At 42.1% G+C, this 23,455-nt stretch overlaps 1 protein-coding gene across 1 annotated transcript; it reads right to left on the bottom strand.

Annotated features, from left to right (window-relative positions):
• Nucleotides 1-213: 213 nt before the first annotated feature.
• On the bottom strand, nt 214-21,551 carry LOC116982779 (protein-glutamine gamma-glutamyltransferase 2-like). The gene is made up of 13 exons (XM_033036206.1): nt 21,446-21,551; nt 21,054-21,236; nt 19,243-19,485; nt 14,275-14,384; nt 14,046-14,174; nt 11,889-12,066; nt 11,136-11,277; nt 9,447-9,550; nt 8,472-8,714; nt 6,575-6,841; nt 4,824-4,984; nt 2,579-2,715; nt 214-592 (listed from the first exon to the last, which is right to left on the bottom strand). The coding sequence occupies exons 1-13, from the start codon at nt 21,456-21,458 to the stop codon at nt 442-444; spliced, it is 2,061 nt and encodes a 686-aa protein (XP_032892097.1). The 5' UTR covers nt 21,459-21,551; the 3' UTR covers nt 214-441.
• Between the last annotated feature and the right edge of the window lie 1,904 nt (nt 21,552-23,455).

Raw genomic sequence — 23,455 nt, 5'->3', positions numbered from 1 at the left:
AATACTTTGTGAATTTGGAGCAAATGTAATTTCATGAAGCATGCTGACTGGTGGTGTCTTAATAAAGCAAGGCAAACTCTATAAAAACTTAGACATAAAGTGCTGGAGTAACTCAGCAGGTCAGGCAGCATCTCTGAGAAGAAAGGATGGGCGATGTTTAGAGTCGGGACCCTTCCGGGACTCTCGACCTGAAACTTCACCCATCCTTTTTCTTCAGAGATGCTGCTTGACCTGCTGTGTTCCTCCAGCACTTTGTGTCTATCTTTGGTATAAACACGCATCTGCAGCTCTTTGTTTCTATAAAAACATAATTTCTGTACAAAATATACCTTCAATTAGCATTTAAATCTATCAAACAAATGTCCTATTGCACCATGTCGAGATTCCGAGCTGATTCTGCATTTAATTTGAAATACCAGTAAAATTACCAGAGCCTGTTTGCTAAGCTCGTCTGACAACAATGTTGGCAAAACCTTTAGCATTACGGAGTCTGTTGCTGTCAAAATCCACAATGAGCTTCCGCAAACCAGTTTTGGTTGGTGTAATAGTTACAGTCACCACAACCTCTTCTCCAAGATTGATGATTAGTTTTCTATATTTATTTAGAGAGAGAAAAATAAAGAAATAGAATCAATAAAAAAAGAAAATATGTTACTTCTAAATGGTTCCTACATGGTCCATTCTAATTAAAATCAAACATCAGGACTAAAGATTGTTAACATAGTGGTCACATTATGGACCTAGTCATTCAGAGGTCTCGATTATATGTCTGGATGTAAAGGTGCAAATGCAACCAAAGCAGCATGGAGACTTAAATTTTGTAAACCAAGGATTAAAACAAAACTGGTATCAGTTAAAGATTTGCATTTCATTATTTCCATCATTGATCGGAATTCAACTTGACCAGCTATAAATAGCACATCATATTAGATTCGTCTCCACCTCCTCCCTTCCATTGACTCTATTTACAACTCACGCTGCCTCGGCAAGGTCACCAGAATAATCAAACACGAGTCACACCCTGGACACTCCCTCATCTCCCCTCTCCCATCAGGCAAGAGATATAGAAGTGTGAAAAGGCTCACCTCCAGATTCAGGGACAGTTTCTTCCCAGCTGTTGTCAGGCAACGGAACCATCCCACCAACAACTAGAGAGTGGTCCGCTATTTCTCCTGGAGTCCATTGACGACTCTGCCTAAAGTGTACTCCTTTCCATGGACGTACTGTTCATTATAATAAGATGCTTCGCTGATCGCACCAACAAGGTTTCATCGGTACTTAAACTAAACTTAAACTCAAAGCTCATTGCATGAATAAGTGCAGCATCCGGGACAAAGCATCATGCTTTTGTGAAATACCATCAACAGCCCAAAGCATTTACTCCCTTCTCCACTGTTGCACTAGTGGGTAGAGTGTGTGCCATCTACAAAATACACCGTGTTACTCACCCCGACTATTCCGATAGCATCTCCCATACCTGTGACCCCTGCCACCAAGAAGGTCAAGGGAAGCAGGTACATGGGGACACCACCATCTCCTGGTTCCCCTCAAGATGCACGTCATTCTGTTTTGGAAATATTTCACCCTTCCTTCATCGTCATTGCTTAGTTTAGAGATACAGCGTGGAAACAGGCCCTTCGGCCCACCAAGTCTGTGCCAACCAACAATCATCCCGAACATTAGTTCTATTCTACACTCTAGGGATAATTACAGAAGCCAATTAACCTCAGAATTTGCATGTCTTTGGAATGTGGGAGGAAACCGGAGCATCCAGAGAAAACTGATGCTGTCACAGAGAGAGCGTGCAATCTTTGTTCAGAATTGAAGCTGGGTCTTAGAGGTCGTAAGGCAGCAACTCTAACGCTGTGCCACTGTGCCGCACAAACCAGGTAACTAGCACACAGTTCAATGTCTAACAGCCTGGTGACCCACCATTACTCTCTCTTCTTACGCTATTCCTGAATGACTGACCACTTATTTTGCGATAGTTTCTCCCGATTATAGATATCCTAACCAGGGGAGATATTAAAACCACATCCATCCTATTAAAACCCTTTAAGAATGTTGTACATTTCAATGTGACCACCTCACCAACACTCAAGACACAAAAGGGATGTTAATCTTTAACACTGCAGAGGCATGGGGAATTATTTAACCTTTAACATTCTAGAGGCACGAGGAATCATTTAACTTTCAGCATCCCAAAGATGCAGGGAAATGTTTAATCTACAAACCTCAAGAAACACAAGGAAAGGTTCAAAGGTTCAACACCTACATCTCAGATACCCAATGAATACACTGGAACTAATATGCCTGTTACCACCTATGCAGAGGATGGTTAATCTACAGATTTCAGAGAGACATAATAACTCTTAATTTACCACTTAACCTGAAATTTAACTTTGATTTTTTTTGGAGAGAAATGAAGAATGAGCATTAAAGGCAGTGTTTTCCTTAACTGTTACACAGTGTTATGTTCTCTTTTTTTTTTTAAATTCCTTAAATAACTGACTAGGCTCTACATGTTCATGTTCTGTAACATGCCTTCATTTACTGAGATGTTGAGTGTGATACTCACGGCGATTCAATTTCCTGTAGATCTGTGAGTCCACTGCCCTCCACACTGAAGACACCTCTAGTCAATGAGATCGGAAGAGGATTTACAAATTTTATTTGAACAGCCAAATTTTTATGGAGGATTGGTTCACCATCAACCTGGAATGAAAAAAACCCCCAGCATTTATCATATGATTAGGTGCATACAGGGAGAGGAATCCATTTCGCTGGAACCTAGTTGATTACAATTGTTAATATGCAAAAAGGAAATCAACATTAACCAATAAATACATTTGTTGGATTTTTTTTCAGTTCATTTATCCTGCAATTAATTAATTCATGTTGTTGGTAAATGCCGTAAAATAATTCAGAAAATCTATTTGTTTATTTATTCTTTCTCAAAACCGATGTACAATCTTCTCTAGGAATTATGAGTGCATCCTTTATATTACCGCCAGTACTTAATCTCATGTTGAGAAAGAAGAGAGACAAAGTGCTTGAGTTATAGAAACATAGGAACATAGAAAATAGGTGCAGTAGTAGAGCATTCGGCCCTTCGAGCCTGCACCGCCATTCAATATGATCATGGCTGATCATCCAACTCAGTATCCTGTACCTGCCTTCTCTCCATAGCCCCTGATCCCTTTAGCCACAAGGGCCACATCTAACTCCCTCTTAAATATAGCCAATGAACTGGCCTCAACTACTTTCAACTGGTCAGGCAGCATCTCTGGAAGAGATGGATAAGGAATGTTTCAGGTCGGGGCCCCCAAAATGTCACCTAGCCATGTTCTTCATTGCTGCTGCCTGACTCACTGAGTTACTCCAGCACTTTGTGTCTTTTATGGTAAACCAGCATCTGCAGTTATGGTAAACCAACATCTGTCTTACACTAATGTTATTAGAACCCCACCATTGCGGAATGGTACCATTCGGCGCCGCCGTTTCGGGGTGTTAGGGTTAGGGCTAGGGTTAGGGTCGGGGTCGGGGTCAGGGTTGGGGTTAGTACAGATATTATAAACGGAGGCGCCGAAACAGCGGTGCCGAAAAGTACCCGACCCCCACCATTGACTCCATCTACACTTCATGCTGCCTCGGGAAAGCAGCCAACATAATCAAACACCTTTTCCACCTTGGTCATTTCTTCTTCTTCCTACTCCTGTTGGGCAGAAGATACAGATGTTTGAAAGCACGCACCACCAGAAAGCACGCACCACCAGAAAGCACGCACCACCAGAAAGCACGCACCACCAGAAAGCACGCACCACCAGAAAGCACGCACCACCAGAAAGCACGCACCACCAGAAAGCATGCACCACCAGAAAGCACACACCACCAGAAAGCACGCACCACCAGAAAGCACGCACCACCAGAAAGCACGCACCACCAGAAAGCACGCACCACCAGAAAGCAAGCACCACCAGAAAGCACGCACCACCAGAAAGCACGCACCACCAGAAAGCACGCACCACCAGAAAGCACGCACCACCAGAAAGCACGCACCACCAGAAAGCACGCACCACCAGAAAGCACGCACCACCAGAAAGCATGCACCACCAGAAAGCACACACCACCAGAAAGCATGCACCACCAGAAAGCACGCACCACCAGAAAGCACGCACCACCAGAAAGCACGCACCACCAGAAAGCACGCACCACCAGAAAGCACGCACCACCAGAAAGCACGCACCACCAGAAAGCATGCACCACCAGAAAGCACACACCACCAGAAAGCATGCACCACCAGAAAGCACGCACCACCAGAAAGCACGCACCACCAGATTCAGAAACAGCTTCTTCCCCTCTGTTTTCTTGCTTCTGACCGGCCCTTCCATAAGCTACAGTCCAGTCCAATTCCGCTCTACCTCATTGCGTTGCCTCTGGAATTGTTGCACTGTAATGCTGAGCACGATATTCTGCACCTTATCTTTGCACTTGTACTTGAGTTTGGCTTGATTGTGTTTATGTGTAGTATTATCTGATTTGATTGGATAGCAGGTAAAACAAAGCTCGTGTAGGAAGGAACTGCAGGTCCCCTCTCCCCTGACTCTCGGTCTGAAGAAGGGTCTCGACCCGAAACGTCACCTATTCTCCAGAGATGCGGTCTGACCCGTTGAGTCACTCCAGCTTTTTGTGTCTATCTTCGTTTTAAACCAGCATCAGCTGTTCCTTCCGACACATTCAACCATTGATCATATTTTCAACCCAAAGGTTCATTTTTTATTTAATTAAAAAAAAATAGTTTCCCATCCAATTCATGCATTTACCTTCACAGCAAGCTGAGGCACTTTAAGTACTACTTCCTTCTCCTTAAGGCTTACTTCAGACATATCCTCAGTAAGAAGCATGGCCGTCAATCGAATTAAATTGTGCTCAGAGAGATGTTCACCGTAATCTTCATATCGCAGTCTCAGAACTTCTTTTTTTTCTAATAAACACAAAAAAAGTCAAACAGAATGAATCCACCTGAAACCCGTGCACCTCGCAAAAATGGAGAACAATTTAAATTAAAAAAAATTAAAATTATGTTTTTCATGCCATTAGCTCTCCCACCTAATAGTGGAGGGGGATAATAGTATGGTTTTAAACTGGAAAGCAGGAGGTGGAGGAGAGCAATCAGTGATAGTGGCATCATCTCCCTCTAACATGGGCATCTGTCTGGTCCCTTCTCCATTCTGCCATAACACCACAACTATATAGTAGACTAAAGGGTAGAGTTTATACTGTTCACACGGGCATAATTCCACATTCTACTCGCATGGGAGGTTTTTTGTCCAGTCTCTTGTAACACTTATAGATCACATCTGACAGTTTACCTAACAGTTGGTAACGATCGGACCAATGGTCAATGGTGCGTTATTGCCACATGTGCAAATGCACGGTGAGATTCTTATTTTCTGCAGACAATTCCGTAAAGTATCACCAAACCAAAGCACAATCCCTGATTAGTGGGTTGTACTGAAATAGTTCACTGGTTTTTGCCGCCATTTTCCAAGTCTAGTTCTTATGAGGGGCACGCGATCCAGTCAAGCTGCAGGCTGCTACATGGCCTCCAGCCATTGCCTTGCTTGGACAGCTGAATGGTCCAGCAGACTGACGTCCCTCTCTTCGCCCATCCACCTTTGTGCCCGGGGGGGGGGGAGCCGCCCACAGCCGACTTTGAGGGCGTGGAAGGCAAGGCGAGAACAGTCCATTTAAGACCCATCTGTTCAAATGGCGATGGCAGTAGAGCCTTCATATATTGTTACGTCAAACTGTTCCAGGTTAATTGAAGGATGATGTTAATCTAAAAGGATTTACTTTATATTTTATCAAAGGAGACGCTCGGTAAATTCATAATACGCTGCATCTTCTGAAACCCGAGGGCTGTTGCACCCTAATACAAGATAAATCAGTATTTCTTACATCAATATTCATGCCATACTAAAAAAAAAATCAGGAACATTTCACATTCAATTCAGCCTTAGCATCTCCTGGCTAGGAAAGTTTTAAAAAGAAATACCCAGCCTCATAGCAAAACCTGGAAAGGTTGCAGATCAAGATAATGATTATTTCCCCTCAAATTTGAGTATCATCTTCCCTCACTGTTGCAGGGCCTGAGATTCTGGTAATCCCAATGCTTGTTTTGTTTGGGAGATTGGACTATAATTGCCATTTAAGAATGTTATAACCTGTCAAATGCAAAAAAACTGCATTTTCACCAATGAAAAATATTCTGTCTGTGGTTTGGTCAGATGAACATCAATTATAGCAGAGTGGTACAATTCCGTTTCAAATTGTGCCCAAGATCTCTCTTGGGGCAGCAGTACTTATACTACCTCATCAATCCATTCTTCTATTTCTTCTTGTGAAGATACATTGTCCAGCACTCAATAACCCACTCACATTAAAAAAAATACTAAATCCATGTCCTTCTAACTTTGTAAGAGGTGTGGTTAGCAGACCAACCCAATGAAAGAATCCAGGAGTTTTAGCGCAATGAACCAACATGGAAATACAGGTCTTCGTGTGGAATTACCTGAGGCCGCTTTTAACATAAATTTAGTTGACCTCTTGCAGAATTCTTTTAAAATGGCCCCAGAATAAGTTACAGCGGTTGCAGATAGAACCATATGGATGTCTTTGTCGGCAAAGCCACAATTAGCTATTTCAAAGTAGACACTAAAGTCACTTCCAAGCACTGCATAAACTTGCTTGATTTTGACCATTAAACTTTGATACTGTGTGTTGGTGGGTTGGATTGTCTTTCCTGCTTGGCTGTAGATATCCCGTTCCTCTTTGGAACCTGTGAAGAGGAGGATATTATTAACATTTATGATAACACTTGGGGCTTCTATAACAGAACCTGTCCCTACGTAAACCAGTAACATTCTCAATGATGCTCTGGAAACTGTGATATTGCAACCCTCAAAATATGATTTTGATTTTGTGATGTACTAAGAAACTATACCTTATTTATACCCAGATCATTTACAGCAATTAATCATTTTCCTTATTGTGTTTAGGCTTCAAACTACCAGGCCTAATTGACACAATGGGATAAGCAGCACAATTAATCCAATATTATCTTCTGCAAACACTTTGATTACCTTGTAACTTTGTAGAAGATCACCAGTGAATCAGTGATTACAAGCACAAAACTCATTCCAGTTGCTATGTCTGGATACAAGATACTCAGAAAAATTTAGAGAGAAGATCTTCAATCAGTGTCAACCGAACTACATGAATGAACCTCACTTCTTTTAGATTCTACTAGATTCAGAATTTCCCACTATTATGCAGTTTATATCATACATGAGCAAGAAATTGTAGCAAGGACATCTATTAAACTAGCTGGCTGATCTGGTCAGAGCTCGAGCAATACTACAGCAGCGATCACTCAAAATGAGGAGAGGTCATCAACTAAACATAAATGCAACTCACCATCTATTCTTTAAAAACTGTAACAAGGCTACTTGTTCAGAGGAGGTTTACGAGAATGATCCCGGAGATGATTGGTTCAACATCTAAGGAGCCTTTGTTGGTTCTGGGCCTGTACTCACTGGAGTTTGGAAGGATGTGTGGGGATGTCATTAAAACTTACCAAATAATGAAAGGCCTGGATAGAGTAGATGTGGAAAGGATGTTTCCAGCAGTGGGCGAGTCTAGGACCAGAGGGCACAGCCTCAGAATAAAAGGAGGTACCTTTACTATGGAGATGAGGAGGAATTTATTTAGACAAAGGGTGGTGAATCTGTAAAATTCATTGTCACTGACGTCTGACGAGACCAAGTCATTATGTATTTTTGAAGCAGAGGTTGTTGATTAACAAGGGCATCAAAGATTATGCAGAGAAGGCAGGAGAATCGGGTTGGGAAGGAAAAATAGATCAGCCATGATCAAATGGCAGAGCAGACTCAATGGGCCGAATGGCCTAATTCTGCTCCTATGTCTTATAGCCTTATGGTCTATTACTACTTGGTAGACTACTTGTTTAGAGGAGATTTATGAGAATGATAATGGGGATGATTGGCTTGACGTTTGCAGATTGACAGACGTTTGCAGATTACAGATAGTGGATCACAGCATCAACATCATTGATTCATAAAATTGTCATCTCATCAGGCATCTGAATACATTCATGCACATTTGCCTTGCACTTGGTCCACAAGGATCAGTAGTGTCCTAGATCTGATTTGTCATGCAGATTAATTTAGTGACATCCGCAGCTAATGAGGAAGAACAATGAGCCATTGCAAATTGGTCTCAAGCGTCTTCGAAGAGTTAAAACAATAAGCATGTTTTATTGTTTGCTATTGAAAGTACGCTTACGGGTTAGAATAAACACTAATCTTTACTGCTGCCAAATCAAATGCAATAACATTACAAACTAACATTTGTATTTCATTATTAATGAAAGTAGTATAAATCCTTACCCTCTGGGTATTTATAATTCAATGTGATATATTCTCTTTTGTCTGAGAATGCACTTTTAGTAACAATCTGTGTTCCCACTTGGTTTTGTTTGACTGACAGCTCCCTCTTTGTTCCATCTTTGTTAACAAACCAGTAAACCACATCTGCATTGACCTCGGCAAAGATGAACACGGCATCATAATTGATATCCAAGTGCCCTTCTTTGATTGCTTTGACAGGGCAAGGACCACAGCAGAATATCCCTAGTGAGAAAAAAAAAAACCAGCGTTGTAGCTGATTCCACAGATACATTTTTGTAGCTTTATCCTACTCCTCTAATGGGAACAGTAGATCTTTCTTCATGCATGGATGTTATTTCATATATATGAGGTACTCAGATGAGGCTTGCTGGTGCAATGGGCCAGTACGTTATATTTATCTTCAAAGGAAAAAATACATAAGTATCAAACCATACACGTTACACTTCAAATTACACCTTTTCCTACCTCGTCTCTCTCTAGCTTCCTTCTTCCCCCCCCCCCCCCCCCCCCCCCCCCCCCCCCACCACCACCACCACCCTGAAATCAGTCTGAAAAAAGGTCTGGACCCGAAACGTCACCCGTCCACGTTGTCCAGAGATGTTGCTTGATCTGCAGAGTTACTCCAGCAATTTTGGTCCTTTTTGTATAATATAGATGACACTCATTATCTGCTGATTTTCTATTAGTGGATATGGTTATTTGCAAAGATTGTCCAGACTAAGATTTTTTTTAAATAAATACATCTGTATACAAATGCACACCGAGGCATTAATTATCATCTATATAAAGGTTGAAGGCCACATACATCAAATCGCATCCTATAGTATGCTGTTCTTCCCATCTCTCTCAGAAGCTAACACTGACTAGCATGGAATCAGCATGGATAACGTTAATTAAATATATATTCTTAAGGCCACAATATATTAAATTATTATAATTCAGTCCTAATGTTACCATCACTCCTTTCTTGGGGAGTAGGGTCCAACACCTGCCATCCGTCAAAGCCAGAGGGAAGGTCAGGACGGGTCATCCATGATTCTACCCAACAGTGGTAGTTCCTGTGTACAGAAGTACCAGTGTTTAATAGTTGCAAATTAAACCACTCGTTCCAATCAACCAGACTCACAGTATTGATTCATAGATGCAGTACTGCTCATAGATTAAAATGCGAGACAATGTCAATCAATAAACTTATTGAAGCAGATCAGAGCTCTGGATTAGTCTACCTGCAGCAGTTCATCAAAGATATATGGTGTTTGTAAAGTCAGGTGCAAGCATGTACAGTGTCCCCAAGAGAGACAACATCTACCAAGGGAGATAGACTCAAAAAGGTGGAGGAACTCAGCGGGTCAGACAACATCTCTGGAGAAAAAGAATAGGTGATGTGTCGGGTTGAGACCCTTCTTTACCAAGGGAGATTCTACAATACCAACATGGCACCAAAGACCAAAGTGAACAGTTATCTAGTGTCAAAGCCAAGAGTTTCTTTCAAATAACAAGGAAATAAAAGTATGGTGAAGTTTCTCCCATGTCAAGGTACATGAGAATCCTCTCCAACACGATGTACCCCAGGAGGATCTTGGAGATAAGCCTCTATGACACCAGGACAAGGGTGGTTGGAGGGGTTGGATAAAGAAAATCACCATGACACCTAAAATGAAATGTTGATCCTCTGACCTAAAGGCGCTAGATGGGAATAGGGTTGGCGAGAAGATGAAAAGGGAAGTTTCCCCAAACTGATGTAACAAGAAGTCTTTTAAAAGTGATCAAAACAGTCAGAGATTTTCCTCTGCCAGGGACGAAGGAATCAGTCCAATAGAAAGACAGGTATCAAATCCAGACATGCAGGTTGGTACATTAATTGGCAACTGTAAATTGTCTCCAGTGTGTAGTAAAGAACTGGGGGGGGGGGGGGGGGTACAGTGGCACAGCATTGGAGTTGCTACCTCAGTGCCAGAGACCCGTGTTCGATCCTGACTATGGTTGTTGTCTGTATCGAGTTTGTACGTTCTCCCTGTGACCACATGGGTTTTCTCCGGGTGCTCTGGTTTCCTCCCACACTCCAAGGAGGTAAAGGTTTGTAGGTAAATTGGCTTTAGGAAGTTATCCTTAGTGTGTAGGATGGTGTTAGTGTACGGGGTGATTGCTGGCCGAAGGATGTGTTTCTGGGCTGTACCTCGAAAGTTTAAAAGTAAAATGTAAAGTCTAAAAAAAACTGTATGGGTGTTTGCTGGCTGGCGTGAACTGGGTGGGCCAAAGGGCCAGTTTCACACCCTGTATCTCTAAATTAAACTAAACTAAACGGTAGAGACTCCCCTAGCACTCAAACCAGAGATATCTCGGACACATTTGCCAAACACATCGCCCTCACTATTTTCAGAGTAAACGCCTAAGTATCAGCACACCAAATCCTGCTTAAGAACCACCATGAAATAACCGTTTTGAGGTCAATCTGTAGCATCTCTGGTGACCATAATGAACACGAGTCAGAATCAAGGGAAAAGTAAATAATGTTCTGAAAAAACAGCTTCCAATTTATGGAAATTTGCTTTAAAGTCAATCATTTTGGGAACCATGCCACTGTCATGAATAAATACGATATCCATAAACATATTACATAGAATAATAATTACCTATACATACCATACTGAGTCCTTCCTTGATGGAAGCGTACGTGTACAATCGTCACTCTTAAAGTAATGATCCACTTTCAGATTGCCATCACAGTCATGAGCAGAGGAATAGTTGGTAACACAACGAGTTGGGATTCCTAAACATCTCAAAACTGGAAAAGAAGATATGGCGACAATATATGAACTTACTTCAAATTACCAATTTGAACGATTGAAAGATACAGCATGGAAAGTGGCCCTTCGGCCCACCATGTCCCACACTAGGGGCAATATACAGAGGCCAATTTACCTACAAACGCACATGTTTTTGTGAATGTGGGAAGGAACCAGAGCACCCAGAGGAAACCTATGCAGTCAGAGGGAGAAAGTGCAAACTCCACACAGACAGCGTCCAAGGTCAGGATTGAACCTGGTCTCTGGCGCTGTGAAGTAGCAGCTCTAGCAGCTGCACATCTTCACTGCTTCGTCATGTTTTTACCACCTTATTCAGGTTTCATCTTCTAACTTATTCAGTAAATCCACTGCCAGTGAATATTTTGGCTATGATTTCACCGACACCCCACATTAGATGGTTAGATTAGGCGTTGCTCTTTTTTAAATTTTTGTCTTGGATATGACCAATACTAGCATTTATTGAGTATCTTTAAATGCATGCTTTGTTTAGTGTAGTTTAGTTTAGTTTAAGTCAGCAGAAAGACTATACCCTACAATGAACATTAAAAAGATCTCAGTGGAGCAGGCAAGGAAACTAGCAGGATCTTACCTGTACAAGCTACAGCTGCAAAGACCCAGCACTGCCCATATCGGACTCTCTCAGCCCCAGTACTGCTCCACTTGCGTAAAATCGGGAGACTCCCATTCCATTTGGTGGGGGGTGTCCCATCATCGTATTCACCATCCCACCTTCCCGAAAGTACACCCTTGTCATCATTTGAATTCACCTTTGGAGGAGAAAATAAAGTATCTGGTTTCACTTCATAAATAAATGAACTAAAAGATAAGCACATGCAATCTGCTGCTGGGGGGAAGACCTCTTTCAGAGGGTCGAGTCTTTCGTAAAGCAAAGTTAATATCCAAATCATCTTGACAAAGACAATTTTTGGCTCTCTTAATCTCCTCCTCCCCAAACACGTTCTCTTCTCGTCCCCTCTCTAAAATGTATATCATTTTGATAAAAGGTTATCAATCTGAAACATTAACTCATTGTCCCTCTCTGCCTGAAACATCAACTCTTCTTCTCGGCACGGTGGCACAATGGTAGAGTTGCTGCCTCACAGCTCCAGCGACCCGGGTTTGATCCTGACCATGGGCGCTGTCTGTATAGAGCTGTACGTGTGGGTTTTCCCCAGGTGCTCTGGTTTCCTCCCACATTCCAAAGACACTGTAAATTGTCTCTAGTCAATAGGATAGGACTAGTGTATGGGTGATCACTGGTCAGCGTGGACCCAGTGGGTCAAAGGGCTTGTTTCCATGCTGTATCTCTAAATTAAATTAAACTCTACATACACTGCCTGAAGAGTGGGATGTTTCCAGCATTTTCTGACATTACTACCTTGACAGAGCAGCACGCTGAATGAATGGAATCTGAAGGAAGATATATTGTCATCGTTTACACAGTGATAATGCAGAAGTAACTTGTATTCAAGAAGCAAAAACCAGCCTGGCTGACCACTTCTGTACTGGGCAGGTGTTGGGTAATATTTAACGCCAACTGGTCTTGGCTCCCTTCAGTCTCAGCTTGTGTACAGTGTGCGATTCCTGCCAAACTTCAGATAAGCCTTTGGGTCATTTAAAAGGGTCTTTTATATTTAAAGATTTTGGCTTCCTTCGTGTCAGCAACTTAATGTGGTGTTTAACGATGAAGAAATGTTTATTAATTCTAGGATTGTATCAGACAATTTGTACCTTATTTTGCAGTTGGTGGAGGCCAGAGTTGGCAGACTCATTTGTTTGTGAATGAAATAACTAAGAGATCAACATTCCTCTAGGCGGAATGCCTGAGGAGTTGTTTTCTCTTCAGAATAAATACAAATTGCTGTAGTAACTCAGCAGGACAGGCAGCATCTGTGGAGAGAATGAATGGGATACGTTTCGAGTCTCGACCTGTAACATCATCCATTCCTTCTCTCCAGAGATGCTGCCTGTCCCACTGAGTACCTCCAGCATGCGCGTACATTTTCGGTGTAAACCAGCATCTGTAGTTCATTCCTACACACGTCTCTTTAGAATAGTTGGTTTCAAAGTTACCACCGTGAAAACTGCAAGATACCCATCGGGAACAACAACCAAAAGGTCTATCCCTAACCCCATAGCCTGACCCACCATTCAACATGATCATTGCTCTTCTTCCCCTGGCCTCATCTCTTATTCTGTTCCAATTCCACGTGTTCTTCGGTTTCCTGATCATTTAAACATGTATTATTCATTATCCCAACGATCTAGCCTCCACAACCCTCTCAGGTAGACAATTCCAGATATTCACCAGCATTTTCATGGATGTAACATAAGATGTAATTAATTTTCTTCCAGCCAACTTAAATCAAGATTATACCTCTTTTAGTAGAAACGAGGAGCCAGAGATGCTGGTTTATACCAACGATAGACATAAAAGTGCCATGGTAAGTCAGCTGATCAGGCAGCATCTCTGGAGAAAAAGAATAGGTGATGTTTTAGGTTTGAAGAAATGTTCTGACCCAAAACATCACCTATTCTTTTTCTCCAGAGATGCTGCCTGACCCACTGTGTTACTCCTGCACTTTGTGTCTATCTTTGTTATAATTCTTTTGTTGGTTTGAATGTAATAATACCGTGCTCCCAATACAATGTCTACAACTACAGCATTTACATAAACTAGCTTGCAATTTACCAGATAACGCTTGTTAAAACGCATTTAGAAAACATGAGATGCCTTGGAGCTCACCATAGCAGTCAGAATTCTGCTGATGTAGCTAGGGTCACATCTCTTCAAAGCATCAGACGAAGGCTCTTTCAGAGCAGATAGACTATTATCCAAAATTTCAAAGCAAATATCGATGACATCTTTTTCAAACTGTAAAAACATAAATCAAAATGGTGACAAGTCTCAGAGCAATGATGCTGAAAAGAAAAAGCAACAGTGGGTAGATTGTGGAGAATGGATGATACTTTACCTGTCCAAAGTTCCATAACAATGGGAGACAGAAGGAACGGTAGACGATTCCATTCTCGTTCAGAACGTACTCCTCCAGGAGATCCTTATCTGCCAGGTACACAGAATCCTCTGGAGGTTCGAGAAGGAGGGGACGATAGTAAATAAATTCCTTTTAAACACTTCAATTCATTTACACCTTATTGTGAACAAACACCTATTAATAATGTAGGAAGGAACTGCAGATGCTGGTTAGATAGACACAAAGTGCTGGAGTAACTCAACAGGTCAGAGAGCATCTCTGGAGAAAAGGAATAGGTGACGCTTCGGGCTGAGACCCTTCCTCAGTCTGTGGAAGGGGCTCGACTGAAAGCGTCACCTATTCCTTTTCTCCAGGGATGATGCCTGACTCGCTGCGTTTTGTGTCAAGATTGATAGCACGCAACAAAAAAGCTTTTCACTGCAGTTCGCAACATGTGACATTAAACTAAACTATCACCTTCTCAGAAGCTAAACCTGACAAATGAATTACCCAACATTGCAAGAGAGCTGGACCCTTGTCTGTCCTGTCCTCACCTGCGGATTGTCACGAAAGGTCCTCTGGTCAACAGAACAAACCTGAGTGATGTAGAAGAAATATCACCAGTACGCTTCACCATCATGACAACAGTCTTGTGTCTCTGGCTGCAAGGTGTTTCTGATATCCAACAAGTACATTTAAAAATTGTGTGTGCAACCAGTCCCCACATGCCTCCACTAGCTTGCTTTTACCCATGTCTCATTGTTTCCCTACTCCAGCTCAAGTTCATCATCTGCTTTGGCAATCACCCCGAGAAGTTTGCTGTATAAGTGGGACACACAAATGCATCTTGCTGTTGTTGCATTGGTTGATTAAAAACTAAAATCGGCTGGGTATTTAATCCTAATCAATATTGTTTGTCATAAACGTTTGTTCCTGAGGTTACTAGTTTATCACCACATCCTTTACATACAAGTAATACAGAGTAGATTTAAAGTACTTGATATTTCCAAAATAATGATGATTTGCTAAATATCATTTTTTTCTGTCCACTGATTACAATCATTAATAGAATCATGATAATAAAAAGATTGATGCAGAACCATAAAAGCGCTTTGAACACATATTCAGAAAATGTAAAGTGGCATTAATACCATCGAGGCTCATTGGGTATCTTGATTAAAATGCAAGGAAAATTAGCAGATATTTTGAAAATAAAACCTTTAAGTTAATCAGGGACTAAAAGGTACATGTGAATCACAAATAGACTAAATATCCCACTGCTCTGTGTTGTTGCAGAAGATATCCGAGGAGATAGTAAAATGAATACCAGGGTCATTTTCTTTTTGTCATCAATCAATAATTTTTATCAATTAAATCTTTTAAATTTCAATGTGTGAATAGGTGTATTATGCACGTTTGTTTGTGGGTACTTTTAGAATTTAATATGTTACTGCAAACAGTGAAGCTCTGTCCAACGATTAGATGTGTTTTCCAGAGCTATTTAACAGCACACAGTGAACAGTGAACACCTCCATTCCCCACAGAAACGCACAGAGATGCTAAATAACTGAATTGTGCTTCCCATCTCGCAATAATGTTATCAATGAAAAAGAAAAACTCCCTTTTTTAGATTTAGATATCATGAAACTATTATTTCACACAGTGTTCGGGAGCATAGCTGTTATGTGTTCAACTGGCACTCCACAATTTTCTCTCAATTTCAATATCCTTGATTATCAGTATAAACAGGGGCCAAGGGAAGAGCGTTCACGTTCACGTTTCAACCAATCTTTCCACCACCACGCACAAGAAGCACAAGAAGCGCAAGACAGACACCATTGTGCAGATGCCGAGAAGTGTGTTCAGCTCTGGCTGAACAACTTCTAATCTTGTGTGTGGACTCGATAAGAAGAAGAAGAAGTATAAACAAACTTACTACATCTCAAAGAAATGTAGACTTTGGGAATATAATGTGGTTGTGTTGACAGTTTGTTTAAACTAATTCAGTTTAAGGGCAAACATGCTTAATGCCACATAATATGCGAGAACTGAACTAGATTAAGTGTGACGACTTGGTTTTTTTTCCTCAGTGAGTTGTGGGACAGGCTGCATGACCAGCAAGTCTTTTCCCTTCACTCAATGATTATATACTTGTATTCACTGGGGAATCTGCAGACCAGAGAATGTTCCAGTAACAACCAAGCAGTGTGCTTTTTTGGAGAAGAGTTCTGGTTACTTGACAAAAGAACGTTATTTCATTGAGTGCATCTTCCGACAAACTTAGGGTGAATTTAACAACAGGAAGTCTAAACTAAAAAGTCTTGAGTGAATTAACGAATTCCAGTATCCTTGATTTTAGTTCTCTTTTTTATAATTTCCTAAGTGTTTCCTAATTAAATTCCCACATTCACATTTACAATACAAATTACCTGCGTGAAAATGTAATAGCTGCCTCTCCTATCAAGAGAGTCACTATAGCACATTCATAAAGAGGTAATTAACGTGACAAAAGACTGCAGAGAATTTGCATTGTAGAAATCAATGTGTGATCTGAATAACAGATAAGATTGTCAGTATGACGACACGGGTGCAGAATTCTACGATGATCAAAATGTGATCAGACATGGGCAGCACTGTGGCACAGCAGTAGAGTTGCAGCCTTACAGCACCAGAGAACCGGGGTTGATTCTGACTACGGGTGCTGTCTGTATGGAGTTTGTACCTTCTCCATGGGTTTTCTCCGAGGAGCTCCTGTTTCCTCCCACTCATAATTGGGAGTGTGTAGGTCTTTGGAGGCCAAACAGATTTGTTGGCTAATTGGCTTGGTAAAATTGTAAATTGTCCCTAGTGTCTAGGATAGTGTTAGTGTACGGGGATTGCTGGTCAGCGCGGACTTGGTGAGCCAAAGGTCCTGTTTCTACACTGTTACCCTAAACTAAACTAAATGTCATGCTGCAGCAAGGAAAAGGTAACACCACTGATCAGTTCAAAGTAATGATTATGTACAACATGTAAGCTGCAATCCAAAGAATGGGCCAGTCAGGTCATCTGATTTATAAGGATATCATAAATATCAGAAAACTCAAGCTGACAAGAACAGAGGTGGGCTTCAATTAAAAAAAACAATGAACTATTTCTTATTGCATGAAGTGTAGTCTACAGACTTGCATTTCGTTGTTGAATGCATTTCGTTGTCTCTGTACTGTACACTGACAATGACAATTAAAATTGAATCTGAATCTGAATCTGTACAGACTTCTACATGCAATGCATCAAGACACATCAAAGGGAAAATAATTTGGGACAAATTATCTGCTGTTGGGGTTAAACACAAGATGGTCAATAAATAAACATTAGTAAAAATAAATAATGTTTTGCCTCTTTTTCCAGTTATTTTTTCCTTATTGGTTCTTTCTCTGTATTTGATCTGTTCATATTTTGAATCATAGATGTCTAACTGATTGATAACTTAGCAAGTGTGAAGATGGGACTAGTGTCCACAAGATTTGAGATTACTAAAGACAACTTTTACTTATTCTGACCAGTATTCACTCCTGCCGGCACTGTTACAATGACAGAAAAGCCTAATAGGATCATGCCACAAGTCAGTTTGCGCACCATATGTTATGATAGAACTTTATTTATCCCAGGAGGGAAATTAATTTGCCAACAGTCATAAAAAAACACAAAATACATGAAATTAAAGTGACGAGTGGAAAGGTTTTGTGGATGTGCAAAGATTAAGGAGGTGTGTGTGTGGGAGGGGGTGTGGGGGGGGGGGGGGTCAGTCTCAGTCTACCCCACGACAGAAGGACGGGGTGTTGTAGAGTTTGATAGCCACAGGGAAGAAGGATCTCCTGTCTCTTGGTGGAGCCAGTCTGTTGCTGAGGTACTCCTCAGGAGGGGGAGGTGTCATGGAGGGGGTGAGCTGTATAGTCCAGGATGCTCTGCAGTTTGAGGAACATCCTCCCCTCCAAGACCACCTCCTATGAATTCAACTCCGTTCCCAGGATGGAGCCAGCCTTCCTGAAGAGTTTGTTGATCCTATTGGCGTCCGCAGCCTTCGCTCCTCTGCCCCAGCACACGGCAGCGAAGAAGATGGCACTGGCTACCACCGATTGCTAGAACATCTGCAGCATCTCACTGCAGATGTTGAAGGAGCGGAGCCTCCTCAAAAAGTACAGGTAGCTCAGTTCCTCTAACAATGGCACCAGTTCCTTCAAGAATTGGTCAATTCACCCACCTAGGCACAGCAGGTCTTGCCCACTGCAGCAAACTCTGCACCTTCGCATTTAGCAAAGCTTCTTCCAACAGTAGTTCAACATTGGGGAGCACTCATTTACAAACAGAGGAAGGACAGTAGATGGTCATCAGGAGGATGTGCCTTGCTCATCATTCGACCCGATGCTCTGAGACTTGGCGAAATCTCCTCTTTCTCTGGCCTAAACACCACATAAGAGGCAGGGCATAGAGGGGATTTGGGAAAGGTTTAGTTCACAGAGGGTGGCTGAAATTTGGAAATGCACTGCCTGAAGGGCGGTGAAGGCAGGCACTCTCACAACATTTAAGAAGCATTCAGATAGCATTTGAACTCCATGGCATGGATGTCCACATATGGAATACTTCAAAATGGGTTTAGTGCGGATAGGTACTCGATGGTGGACATGGACAGGATGGGCCGAAGGGCCCGCCACTCCTGTTGTATGTGTGGGAAGGAACTGCAGATGCTCGTTTATGCAGAAGACACAAAATGCTGGAGTAACTCAGCTGGTCGGGCAGCAACTTTGAGGAAAAGGAATATGACTCTATGATGTACGGAGAAATAGCATGAGAACAGGCGGTGAATGGTTAAAAATGTTACACTTTTTAACAATTGATCTGCCTTGGAGATAAATATACCACATCAATAACACTCAGAATTTACCCGAACCGAATACAAACAAGAGCCAAGACGCGACAGCAAATTACCTTTACACCAGGGGTTGAAGAGAAGGTAGAAGGTCCCTGCAACAACCTGTTGCAAACCTTCCCCTCCACTCGGGTAGAAGAGCAGCTGCATTGTGTAGAGGCCGATGCATGCATTAGCCGGGCTGCGCACCGTCAGGTGAAGGATGCCCCGGGCGGGTTCCACATTGTACGTCCACTTACCCCGCTTGGCCGTCGACTTGACGGCTTCTATGCGGATTCTCCCGGCTTCGGACGACGAGGGTCCTGTACAAAGAACTAGATATCTTCAGACAAGTACAATCTACAAGAGAGTCGCGTAATGCACGAGGCAACGTGAAGTGAAAACCTTTGCGCTTGCATTCAGCCGGAGTTGTTGTTGTTTTTAAATAAATCTAACATTGCGGGACACATTCAAACAAACATCTGTGGAAAGAGAAACAATGTTTCAGGTCTGTTTGAGTTTCAGACTTCTGACGGAGAGCGCTGGACCTGAAACGCGAATTGCTTCTCGTTCTAGAGATGCTGCCTGCAGTGTTGAATATTCCCAGCATATTTTGTTTGAATTTCAAATTTCCAGCCTGTATTTAAAATATTATATTATTTAGAGTCATATAGTGAGGAAACAGGCCCTTCGGCCCAACTCGCCCACACCGACCAACATGTCCCATCTATGCTAGTTCCACCTGCCTGCTTTTGGCCAATATCCCTCTAAACTTACCCTATCCATATACCTGCCTATATGTTTCCTAAACGTTGCCTCAACTACCTCCTCCTCCATACACCCACCGCCCTTTGTATAAAAACATCACCTCTCAGGTTCCCATTAAATCTTTCCCCCCTCACCTTAAATCTATGTCCTCTGGTTCTCGATTCCCTTATTCCGGGCAAAAGACTGTGCGTTTACCCGATCTATTCCTCTCATGATTGTGTACACCTCTATAAGATTTACTAGATGGTCAGAGTTGGATTCAATATTAAATTGATCCATTCATTTGACGCGTGCATTGTTTGAACGCATCCGATTCACCTTAATATTCTGCCTGAGTTTGGTTACTTAAATATTAAATATATCCAATTCTCTATTTTCAATTCACAAGAATTGCTGGGTCAACAGATAAACCAGGTTACTCTAGTACAGGAAATATAGTTATAAAGTCACACAAGTCAAAGGAAGGTAATACACCTCTTAAACCAGAACCCTGCATTAAATCAAACGTCCAGCCTGTAATATAAACCAGTTGGCATTGGCCTTGAGCTGTGAATAAACAAGCTGGTCACGAAATTTCGTTCCAGTTTCTCCCCAGCTGTTATCAGACAACTGGAGCATCCTACCACAACCCGAGAGCAGTGCTGAACCACTATCTACCTCTTTGTTGACCCTCGGACTATCCTTGATCGGACTTTTTTGGCGTTACCTTACACTTAACGTTATTCCCTTATGTATCCATGCACTGTGAATGGATCGATTGTAATCTATAGGATCTTTGATCACGTGTAGAAGGAACAGCAGGTACCGATTTAAACCGAAGATCGACACAAAAAGCTGGAGTAACTCAGCGGGACAGGCAGCATCTCTGGAGAGAAGGAATGGATGACGTTTCGGGTCGAGTCCCTTCTTCTGAAATGACCCGAGACGCCACCCATTCCTTCTCCCCAGAGATGTTGCCTGTCCCGCTAAATTACTCCAGCTTTTTGTGTCTATCTTCGATTGTAATCATGTATTGTCTTTCTGCTGACTGGACAGATAGCACGCGACAATAAGAGCTTTTCATTGTACCTCGGTACACGTGACAATAAACTAAACTGAACCGAGCTCTGATGCTAAATCAGACCTGTATCCAGGAAGAGTTTGAGCTGGTCTTTGTCCTCCACGAACGCTGGGCGCTTGAACTCCACGGACAGGCGAAACGCTTGCCCTCTTCGGACGATCAGCCTTTCCGTGCCAATTTCCTCGGTGTGATGCTCCGTGTTGTTGGGCTCACAGTGCAGGTCCACCGCCCCCAGGTGCGCGCTTCCTACCGGGAACCAAGAACACTCTACCGTCCCATTCATGTCAAAAACCAACGCGCGAAATAAAGTGCAACGCTGCAGCGCCACAAGAGTTTTAATTTGAATTAATCAGCATCCATTCTTTAAATAAATAATCGGTGAATCGTTTCCCTTTCATAAGCAATTCCCCAAGTTAATTTTAAGTTGCATTCGAGGTTTTGCAACTACATCTTACCGGTTGTGGCCATGTCTTCTCCGGCCGCTGTAGAAATAAAGCTCTCGGGTCTTCGAGGAAACAGCTGCTCGCCTCTCTTCACTGGAGGGTTGGACTGCGGGTGGGATTTCATGGCCACCACTATATATACACACAGACACATAAGCTCCAAACGACAACGCTCTCAAAATAGATACCCACCACTCACGTATTGAACCAATGCATCGCTCTGATTCGAATGGTAATTTCTCCCAGAGGATGAAGCTAGTGCACGCTATTTCGCACCCTCCTAACTTAATCCATAAATCAACATTGGGAGCCAAAAAGGTGAAATAACTCTCAAAGGAAACTATCTGACCTCCCTCTCTTTCCCATCCCTCGCACACACACACACACACACACACAAGGCGAGGGAGAGCAAGGAACCAGTCCTTTATTTGCATCTATTTAATTCCTATTTATTTTGTATTTTTCGGTTAGTTAGTTAGTTAGTTAGTTTATTGCACCATGTTGTGGCGGGGGGAACTTGTTGTCCCTTTCCTCTTTGGGGAGATACTTTTTCGTGGGTGGACTGAGATTGACTCCCCTCCCCACTCTTTGCACATCCCCAATCCTTTCCACTCGTCACTTTAATTTCATGTTTCATATGTTTTGTATTTTTATGACTGTTAGCAGAACAATTTTCCTCCTGGGATAAATAAAGTTCTATTGTATCGTATCGTAGGATAAAACATAGCGAGCAATCTTTCCATCTCACTCACCTGTACGAGCGGCAAGGGCGCGTTGTTTAAAGGGTCTGTCCCACTTGGGCGACCTAATTGGCGAATTTGCCCTCGATTCATACTCGCAGCATGGTCGACACAAGGTCGTAAGAGGTCTTCGTAACTCTCCTTCATGCTCGAGAGTGGTCTCCGCCTTGAGGCCTCAGCTAGGTCGGCGTTTTTTTTCAATATGTTAAAAAATGCTCGCGAGTAAACGCCATGGAAAAAAATCGCGGGTAGCTTGGACCACTGCATATGACACTAATGATTCAATGAACATATAGACGCTGAGAATGTCCGAAGAATTTTGGCACTGTTCTTGTTTTGTATATATTTTTAAAAACCTGAATAAAGTTTATTTTGGAAAATAAAAAGAAATGAAGTCAAACACCCAGTAAATCACACATTTTAATATCACTTGTGTTTAGATATATATCAAGTCAAGGAAATGTTTGACGTTTATGTGTCTCATGTATTACATATGGTTTCTTTTACAGCAGGGGACCATAAGGCTCACTGAGTCTATCTATGCCAGCTCTTTCAGTAAGGACAGGACAACAGACCTTCATTGTCAGACCTGGAACCATTCACTGACAACTGGATGAAAATGGTGTCAAATAGTACTGCTATACACTTGTTCAGAGATACTTATCCAAGAGGTATCCAAGTGCTTATGTATGAACTGCATACTAAAAAATAATTTCACTGTTGTACCTCGGTACATATATCTAAGTACTTATATACTGAACTGTGTACAAAAAGATAATTTCACTGTGCCTCAGTGCAAGTGGCAATAAAGCACCATTGAACCAATGTCATTCCTCACTGTAATTCTTCCTCGTGTCCCCGTTCAGACCCACCCAACGCAATTCTACCCATCACCCACTTACAGTATGTGTAATTTACAATTGTTCAAGTTCAAGTTCAAGTGAGTTTATTGTCATGTGTCCCTGTATAGGACAATGAAATTCTTGCTTTGCTTAAACACACAGAAAATCGTAGGCATTTACTACAAAACAGATAAATGTGTCCATATACCATGATATAAATATATACACACATGAATAAATAAACTGGTAGTGCAAATAACAGAAAGTGGTTGCTAATAATCAGAGTTTTGTCCGAGCCAGGTTTAATAGCCTGATGGCTGAGGGGAAGTAGCTATTCCTGAACCTGGTTGTTGCAGTCTTCAGGCTCCTGTACCTTCTACCTGAAGGTAGCAGGGAGATGAGTGTGTGGCCAGGATGGTGTGGGTCTTTGATGATACTGC

This window comes from Amblyraja radiata, chromosome 17 (assembly GCF_010909765.2).
Source record: "Amblyraja radiata isolate CabotCenter1 chromosome 17, sAmbRad1.1.pri, whole genome shotgun sequence".
NCBI lineage: Eukaryota > Metazoa > Chordata > Chondrichthyes > Rajiformes > Rajidae > Amblyraja > Amblyraja radiata.
The sequence above is the reverse complement of the archived record's forward strand: the minus strand, read 5'-3'. Positions and strand labels throughout refer to the sequence as shown.